Source organism: Hyalella azteca, unplaced genomic scaffold, assembly GCF_000764305.2.
Source record: "Hyalella azteca isolate HAZT.00-mixed unplaced genomic scaffold, Hazt_2.0.2 contig8433, whole genome shotgun sequence".
Lineage (NCBI taxonomy): Eukaryota > Metazoa > Arthropoda > Malacostraca > Amphipoda > Hyalellidae > Hyalella > Hyalella azteca.
Genome location: NW_025938527.1, coordinates 171,567 through 181,683, shown reverse-complemented (window position 1 = coordinate 181,683; position 10,117 = coordinate 171,567). Strand labels below are relative to the sequence as shown.

The window sequence follows — 10,117 nt, the reverse complement described above, 5'->3', positions numbered from 1 at the left end:
TAGATTATAATTACCAATTACTTTAAATTAAGTTTAATGTAAAATTATACTTAATATATCAAACTCAGACAGAAGGTTGATCAGCAAACGTGACGCAATCGACCATGAGATCAATGCTACAGAAATTAAGAAACTTGGGCCAGTGGGCCCTAGCGTAGAGCATATGTGAAGGTCCGAGCAAATGTCCTAGACGTCGAGTTTAGTCCGTGTCCCCTTTACAAAAGCACTGGTATTGAATTGTGCTGCAACCTGCGTGATGAACTCATCCGGCAATTGTCATTCTGATTCTGATTAAATATTAAATCTATCAGTACAGAAGAAGAAAGAATTTTCTCCTACAACAGGTCTATCGATGGCCCTGAGACTTCTTACACTTAATTGTTGCACGAGGGTTATAAAGTATTTTGAATAGGTTCAATTATCAACTGTGCGGTCAACGATGTTTAATTGAATCATCAAAATCATCAGAGCAATCCTAGCTGTCGTACATATAAGCGGAAATTAAGAGACTTAAGAAGGAGCAATAGTGCATCGCATAATACATTCAATAGAGCGAAATACTCTGCTTACTCAACAATACTGAGAACATGTCTTTAGCAAACTGATATGATATCCTCAGCTGCCTTGTAGCAAATGGCAGGCGTCTCTTCGATGGCCACGAGACGATCAATTTTTGAGTCGCCTGCAAGCAGCCGGTGATCCAGCGGCCGGCGTTCGCTGAGAGTCCTGCCATAAATTAGAGGCTTGCCTAAAAGTGACGCAAATGAGAGGGAGAGCCGCCCATTGTGATCAGTGATACTTGCGCGCCGGCCACTGCGACCGAGCAGCACGCAGCCCTCGTCTTCTGCCTGCTGGAATGCGGGCTTTTGTACCATCCTCTTCACTGGTCTTAGGATTGAATTATGCTTTAGCCATTTTTAAGCGTTTCTTTGTGTATAATTGAAAACTAATCGGAGTTATATAAGTTTCAATAGATGAAATAATTGAGAATATACGACTCCTGAATCTTCGTGCCAGGCTCCTCCTTTGTACAAATGAAGTGCTCGAGTACCTACGGAGACGCTGCCTTCGCTCCTCCCTGTTCAGTGCGCATGGAAATGAGCCGCGTCCGCCATGAGGCATGGATTACACATCAACAGCCAATGGCATGAGCCCTACCTGGCTACCGCTCTCACCTGGAAGCGCCCGCGCCAATTGTCCAGCACCGTCCAGACCTCCACTGAACAGGATTGGTTGCTGGAAAGAACAGGTGGAACAACACAGGTGGGCTGGTGCGCCGCATATACATAGTCCACGCGAAGTTCTACAGTTCACAAGTGCTGCCTGGTGTGTGCACGTCGTCGTACTTTGCTGCTCCTTGTGTTTATATATCGAGCGTTCGCTGTGTCACTAACGTTAATCATAAGCAACCAATTAAGTGACCTCAACTTCAAATAATTTATTGTGGTGCCATCTTGGAAAGTAATGACAAAAAGCACATAATTTTATTAAGGAATCGCACTTTTTGAATTGTTGAGTATCAGTTTACCATTTTTTGTTTGGAGTCTAATTTTAAAATTTCTTGCCGTCGAGGAATGACATCAATGCCTCCAGTTCTGCCTTACTACAGCCCACGTAAGTTGACTGCAGGTGTTGGCGAATAAACTTCAGAATAATGACAGAAATAACCACTGTAATACTGTACGCAGTACCTGTAACAAAAGTAGTACATAATTGTATAACTTTATTACCAGTGTTATGCATATACCAGTGAAAATCACAGAAGTAGTACGTTAGGAATTTGTAGGAATGTCGGTTAAAATAATTTATATGTTCTTACTACCGTAGAATAAAATTGCTAAGAACTTGGTTCGTCGTTTTGATTAGCTGCACCGATTTATATTTAATGGAACAAAAAATTGTTCCGCTACATTTAAATGATACAAGTAAGTACAGGAATGTCGAATAAATAATTTACTTGTAATAATGATTGGTCAGTCGCAAGCAAGTGCAGAGGCACTTGATTGAAATCAGTTTCATGAACTAAATTGGTTACAAGTTAAAGAAGTCTAAATTTTAAGAAACTCAAAGTTTGATGGTCCGAATTTTCTGTAACGCTGGACCATATAACGTAGCACGCGACGGAAATACTTGTTGTTGCACGACGGAAATCTCTAATAAACTTATGGCTCACAATATCCATATCAATTTTCATGTGCCTTTTGCAAAGTTATCTGCCAAACAGTAACTACTTCCGCTTCACATTTCACTCGAAATAAACTGTTGTGTCGTGATGGTCGGAACTGAAATGACTATATAAGAGCCCACAGTTTATTAGCTCGTTCTCATGTTTGGAAACTCAACTTATTCGTTTGAATTACTTATCATCTATCACAAATCCTAAAATAATGCAACTTCTTGAAAGAAAACATTCGAAGTGCTGGATGAGAACTTGTATCATATATTTTATTATGCCTAATTACAAAGTTTGCATGAGTCAAATTTTTCCATAGCATGGAAAACTTTAATCCATTAACATTTATCCATCCATGGAATGCATTAACATTTAGCATGCTTCAAATGAGTTAATTCCAACAATGTACCCATTGAACTCATGAGTAGAAGGTGAACATTGGGTGGTAGAAAAATCGTCCATATTTTGTTCAAGGTTTGTATGTTTTTGTGAGAGTTAAAAGTCTGGTGCTATAAACCTATATAGGGGCTGTACGGGTGCATATTATATGTACGGTATCCATTATTCATATCGTATTGGGATATTGCCTTTTTGCAATTTTATACCTACAGCAGTCAAATATCAATATATTTCAAGAAAGGGATAGAAAGGATTAATTTATGAAGTTAAAATGTAATTTTTTGTTTAATATGCGAAATTTTATTTCGTTATAAAAAATTTAAGTGGTATTGAAAATTCAAACGTCGAGCTGAGCGGGAGTCTTATATGGTAAATATTGGTTGAAGCGGAGCATTATTTAAATACCGTTCGTTAGTTTCTAAATTGTTAACTGGGTACGGACAACGAGAGGATTGTATTCGAACTGCATGATCACAGGATGCAGGATAACGGGACTTTCAAATTGTAGAGATTTATCTTTTCCGGGCAGCGCCAGGTAAACTTGCCAGATTTGCATGACGATTAAATACAGTCGATTGCCATATCTTTTGTGCAAAGATGGTATATTTTTTAATATACATAAAATACATAGATTGACCCCTTTAAATAATATACCCATAAGATATAAGGATTTTGCCAAAAAAAAGCATATAGAAATTACGAGATATTCTTCGAAATTCATGAATGCGTTGAAATATTTCTCTTTCTTTCGTATCATAATTCCGCTAATAGTTGAACATTATCGTGCAATGGTTAAAACGCAAACCTACATGAACTGTAGGTTTTAATTGTGTAAATGATGTTTTCTTCTCAGAATTGGTCACCATTTCCAGGTTACTTAAGTTACCACGGCGATTTTTGGAAATAAACACCCTCGAAACTCACGTCTGGAAATTGTGAATTATATAACGAATTATCGAGAAGAGTGCAGGAATAGATATCATAAAATGTAGCATCGATAAATGATAAATAATTCGAAAATACAAAATGGTTTGAATCACTAGTTTATTATTTGCTTACAAGCAGAAGAGCAGAATCAACATATTTGGAATGTCAGCCATTAATCATGGTAGAAATCCTTCACGATATGCATTTTACGAAATAACATGCCCATTTATCGTATGTTTAGCCCCACATTTTCGTAAATGTGCTTATGGGACGAAAACTATTAACATTATATTGTCCCATTTATTTATTTAAATATCTTTCTATCGCATGGACGGTCAAAGAATTTTGTCACTGAGATTTAGGATCGGATGAGTTATAAGATAAATAGATACTCTTCTTTAGAATTTGTAAAATTTACATTCTGCAGAATAAATTTAGTTGTGTCTATATGTAAAACAGCTTCGTTTAAAATTCTTTTTAATATAGAACTGGTTCGTTCACATTACTCGTCAATATTGAACTGCTTTGTTTCAAGTTTCATTCAATACAAAACTGACTCGATCATTCAATTATCGTGTATATAAGAAGGAATTCGTCTAAAAGGGCATCGCTTGCTACTAATCTGTTATTTTGTGCCTAACTTTTATAGAAAGATATTTACTGTAGGTATATCTTATACCTGCAGACTAATAATTAATATTCTTAAATAAATTTAAAAATTTCTCCAATAAAAGGCATAAAAATGTTAACAATATTCCTTGTAAGATGGTGGTAAAGTGCCGGGAATAACTAACCTCTAATGAATGAGATGACGTGAAAAAAATCGTCCAGGTTTTCTTCGAAATTTAAGCCAGTGCATGAGGTTACTCACCTGATGAGTGGTGGCAAAAATATTTATTTCTACATACACATGTTTGAATATTGCCTGGTAGAAATAAGCAAATAACCTATTCGCAGATCTTCTCGTCAATACTGGATGCATTTTATTTACAAATTCATGATGAGCAATCGTTCGGTCCGTTGTGGATATGCTCAATGTCTTTATAGCAACTCGATCACCTCGATCAGGAGGACGATTAATTTATTATTTATGTATGGCTAATCAAGAATTAGATTGCAATAGCAATCTCACACAATGCTTGATATAATCTATAATCTAAAATAATGAATTTATAATTTACTTTTTATGTCTGATAGTATCGTTTTATTGGTAAAATTAGCCTGTAAATCACCTAATAACTACGCATTTATTTTAATTTCTTGTATGAATTTTGAAACAATTCTCCGCAATTTGGCCTCCACGACTCCACTCTTTCAAAACTCGTCGTCTAGGAAAGCATATTCGAAAGTTGAGTTAATTAATAGACTTCAAGAATAGCATCATGCAAATGAGAATAGCTTTATAACGCTGCTGCATGCTACTTCATAACGCTGCTGCATGCTACTTCATAACGCTGCTGCATGCTACTTCATAGCGCTGCTGCATGCTACTTCATAGCTCAGCTGCATGCTACTTCATAGCTCAGCTGCATGCTACTTCATAGCTCAGCTGCATGCTACTTCATAGCTCAGCTGCATGCTACTTCATAGCGCTGCTGCATGCTACTTTATTACGCTGTTGCAAATTAATTAGCTTCTTACTAAGAAACAAAATTTCGGAAACGAGAGACGATTATGGCTTCATATCGAGAACTTCAATCGCAGTCCTGAAATAATATATCAAATAATTTACGTGTTGGTCTGATTACTATACAACTGAAGTGGGTAAATTGTTCAGCCTTTTCTCAACTTTTATTATTGCATGGTTGCTTTACATTACTGCGCAAATCCCGCGATTTGTAATGAATACCCTACAAGTAACGAGAAAAATTATTGTAAACATTGTGAAGAAGAGATTATTTGAAGTCGCTGCCCTGGGCCTATACTTTCGAAAAAAGTTAAGAGATCGTAAGTTCATTAGCCAATCATTGACGGCCTTTCAAGAAAAATCCGCCAATCATAGACAAGAAAATAGAGCGTAAGTACTTACGTTCACTTAGTGAGTTTTGAAAGTATATGGCCACTGTTCTTCAAACATGATTCTAAGAATGTCAATCAAGTCCACATTCGTTGTTCCTAAAGTTGGACGTTTCTTCTCTCTGTGCAGCTGGTCGGGAAGGCTTCCCGACGCGCCCCATCGTGATGGCCCCAACACACAGCGGCCTCACGGCCATGACACACGCTGGGCACAACAGCCCATTTCCCCCCACGTCTTTTGAGGCAGTGGCCCTGGCCGCTGCCGCCGCGGCCCGCTACGGACCCGGGGCCATCCTCCCAACACACGGAGCCAGTGCCACAGTCAGCTCGGCCCCACCTTTGTCCCACGTCCCCAGCAGCATCACCAACATGGCCCCTATTAGACAGTACGACATCTTCCAACAACAGACGGCGACCATGGCTAAAATATTAAGTAAGTCAAATTCTTTGCATACATCCACAATGTTTCGCTCTTTTATTCAAACAAAAAAACTGACTTGATAATTCTGACGTTTGGGATGCTATCCAAACTAAATTCATATTTTGTGATATTGCAGCTCTGTAAATGTTATATTTCTCTCAAACAAGTATTTGTACGTATTACTTGAAAGTTATATAGCATTAATTCTTTCTATATAATTCAACAATACCAGATATAATTTACTTATATTTCTAAATTCTATTCCGGTATGTGCCTGAATTTTCAGATATAGTTATCAAGTTAAAGAAATTTTTTAAAAAATTCAACTATTTTCATTGTAACGGCTCAGGTTCCGCACACCAAATTGTTCACATAACTGGCTTTCTATAAATTGATGATCATTTCATTCTTACCCGCCGCAATTGCATTACTGACGTCTCACAAATGTTCCATTCACACGCATGGTTTTTCTCCCTTTATTACTAATTAATCGTTTAAATGTTGAGCTAAATTGCTAGTTAATTGTTTGTCAAGTAATCATTACTTCCTGATTGATTAATCGTTAGTTGAACATATTTTAGAAGAGAGCTTCAAATTTTACTTGGTACCGGCATTTTCTAAACTTTAAATCTTGATTACGATGAAACAAAGTTAACAAAAATTATCTTCCACTGATAAGAACAAAAGAAATAGGGCCGCTACAACCGTGTCTTATTGGCAGGTTTTTGTGGGACAGGTTCCCTGCGACCTTCCGGCATGATCGGAGGATCCAAACCTAAAGTGGCGACTCCTCAAGTTGTCAACAAAATTGAGTCCTACAAGCGGGAAAATCCTACAATTTTTGCATGGGAGATCCGTGATAAGCTCATCTCTGAGAACGTCTGTACCACCAACACCGCCCCCTCCGTGTCATCCATCAACAGAATCCTCAGGTTAGAATATATATCATTCTGATGCAATTATTAGTTTATTGTCTAATGTCCCATTTCTGCTGCTGTATTGTTTATGATCTATTGACGGTACTAATCAACAAGTTTTCAACACAAAATTGCAGTAATTCTTAATTCTACATCACCTACATTTTTCCAGCCATTGTCTGGTCAAGTACTCGAAGAATAACCATTTTCAAGTCCTTGAATAATTTAATTTTTTTTTACTAAAAGTGTGTGACTTTGCTGGTAAATTTTACCTCTAACGCCTCACTGTCCCATTTTACCGATGATTTTTTCACAATATCAGTCAATTTCGTACTGTCTATTTGTTAAAACGGAAATAAATTTGTGTTCATTGTTCCGCGAAACCAAATATTGACCGTTATTTGAACGATCATTACAGTTAAATTTTTTCAAATTCTTCGTGCTTCCGCATTTTTTCACCCTATAATAACAACATATATTAAACTTCAGCGCATCAGCACCCTATTAACATAAGCAAATTCTCTGTGAACAGAAACAGAGCCGCCGAGCGCACGGCAGCGGAGTTCGCGCGTGCCGCGGGCTGCAACTACTACGGCCTGCTGCCCGTATACCCCAACCTAGCGGGTGTTACCCCCGCCTTGTACGGGGGACCTGGGGTGCTGTCCACCCTAGCGCTGCCCCCTGCACCTGGAGGGCCTCCGTGTGTTTACGGACCCATCAGGCCCTTTGATAAGCCCCCCAGCAACTCCTGGCCTCTCCCCGACCATCTCAGAGGTAATTGTTTTAGGTTAGATGTATTTATGTCTTAGTAAATATATTCAGCAAGTATGAACTGCATTTATAAATCGAACAATCCGATTCAAACGGCGTGATGTTATACTCCAATTACATCAACATGAATTCAGTGAATTAGAAGTTTAAAAAAATCCACCATCGATACCTCACTCACACTTCATTTAACACATTGAGTGCGATACGTCCCACCGCTGAGTCGTATCGCCCCTATTAAATTCTCATCAATTGCATTCAACTTTATAATCACGCAAAAAATTGTGATATAATTTAACAATTCATATTCATTCATTGGAACCCTAACACATGATATTTGATCCAACTATAAACATTTTCTCCTTTTACCCACCAGATGCACGCGATCACCACGAAGCTCTGCAGGAGCGCGTGGGTGACGAGAGCGAAGATGATGACAGACCCCAGAACTCCGAGTCCAGTTCTCCAGTCCACTCCACCCAGCCCGACTCAAACAAGAAGCGTCCCAAGTCCCGCACCCCGCTGGCTGCTTCTTCACCCAGCGCCATTTCATCGACCACGACCACACCCCCAACCAGCAACAAAAGCAGGATCAGCTTCAGCGTCGAATCTTACATTCTTGGTAATCCACAACCGACGACTTCTGCAAACGACACACCAACAACCTCAACCACGACTTCTCCTGCCTTTGGAGAGGAACAATCGCCTGTGATATTGATGAGCCCCTCGAACCCCCCTTTAGTCTCCTCCCTGTCCCCCGATATGGGGCCCTCGAGACTAAACATGAGCAAAGTCTCGAGATTCCATCCCTGGATAGGCAATCAAGTGAGTCCGCGGTAGGAGGCGTTTTACGTGCAATCATCGAGCTGTGCAAACTTAGCTGTAGAGTAACTAATAGGGACAGTACGCTTTTGTTGATTGTTTGTAACGTTGTTTCAACCGGTATTTGTAATTATGTGTACATTTTACTTTAATTTGTGCCTTACTTTTAGTGATAGGTATAGACCTGGTTCGGTCGAAGTGGTGATGTTGTATTCGTCTACACCCAGAAGTAGATGAATTGCAACTCAACATTTTCTTTTTAGTGTTTTTATTCAAAACGACTGTATATTTTTGATATCTAAACTAACCTAACCTGGCAATTTTATCATAAGTCGAAAATGCCTAAGGCATTTTCAATAATTTGACCAGAGATGTAAGAGTGCAATACTCTATACCTTTCAAACATTCAATGAATCATTACCCCAGGAAATGCACCCGCAAATTAATTTGCTCATTTCGACCACGATGCAAGCTAGTGACAAATTAAACTATTAATTATACTACCCCGACAATAATCGAGGGAGTTTAGGCGACATGCTGCGGGCGATCAAAATCATTTAAGTGTCGGGAGTGTTTACCCTACCGAGGTATCCTGCTACCCCGACCGCAGGCCGGTGCTGCAGGTAGCAGCGATCACCCGCGTGTGAAGAAGTTGGTATGGCGCGCAAAAGCCGCGCATAAAAGGGAACACGCGCGCCAGGCCCGTTTACACTAGGGGCAACGACATGGGCGGTGAGGCGCTTGCTGCAGCGCCTCACCGCCCACAACCGTTCACACTTAATTTTGTACACAGAAGCTCGAGACAGCGCGCTCTGAAGATTAGATGCCATTTAATAAGACATTAGTGGAGATGGATATGACCGAATTTGAGCTCCGGGCCATTGTTCTTGGGTGTGCTGCTGTTAAGATTTACACAAACACGATTTATACAATTACATAAAAAAATTACCAGTTGCGAATGCATCAGACTTTCAAAATTATACTAGACTGTCAGTGGACTTGTTTGACAGTCTGCTAAAAAAATAATGCCACTCATCCAGAAGCAGGATAAAGGAATTGAGATGATTTGCAATGAAATTCGCTTCACGATGGAATTGCGAACGCAACGTATTGATTTTCTTGCGAACTTCGTTAATGGTGACTTGTACACAAAAGTTTTTTAAAACTTCAACTATTTTCACCAGAGCTTGTTCTTTTGTATTTCGACATTTTTGTTTTCGACTGAAGTCTCTATAGGCATTCATGGTCTCTACAAATATCAATTAGCTACTCTACTAGAGAGTGAGTCCAAACAAGTGTGACGTTGGTTGCCACAGTGAAGGACCAGCGTATACAAACAAACTCACTAGACCACGGACAGCCGTCCACTGAGTGCGGCGCTTGTGTTGCATGAGGCAGGGTGACTGTGAATCGCTAGCTCGGTAATCGCTTCGTTGCCCACAAGAAGCGCACGTAGAGGAGCGGTGAGGCGCTTGATGCCCATGTGTTGCCCCTAGTGTGAACGGGAGACCATTGCCTCTACACTCCGATATAGGATATGAATACACTCGTGCAATTGTGTATACGCGTATTTTGGCAATATACAGTATAACCGCTCCAGGACAAACACTTGACCGGTTTGATGTTCTTCAGTGGGTCTGCCATCTGTTGATATTGTGGAAAAATCTTCATATA

The 10,117-nt window shown here is 39.5% G+C and overlaps 1 protein-coding gene across 2 annotated transcripts; it reads left to right on the top strand.

Annotated features, from left to right (window-relative positions):
- Positions 1 to 1,217: 1,217 nt before the first annotated feature.
- On the top strand, positions 1,218 to 9,425 carry LOC108672428 (mucin-5AC). Of its 2 annotated transcripts, none has more exons than XM_018160080.2 (5): positions 1,218 to 1,614; positions 5,646 to 5,948; positions 6,673 to 6,868; positions 7,386 to 7,627; positions 7,998 to 9,425. In XM_018160080.2, the coding sequence occupies exons 1-5, from the start codon at positions 1,575 to 1,577 to the stop codon at positions 8,459 to 8,461; spliced, it is 1,245 nt and encodes a 414-aa protein (XP_018015569.1). In that variant the 5' UTR covers positions 1,218 to 1,574; the 3' UTR covers positions 8,462 to 9,425. The 2 variants fall into 2 exon arrangements, with proteins under 2 accessions (XP_018015569.1, XP_018015568.1); XM_018160079.2 differs by having other exon boundaries at positions 1,219 to 1,614; positions 6,658 to 6,868.
- The last annotated feature ends 692 nt before the right edge of the window (positions 9,426 to 10,117 follow it).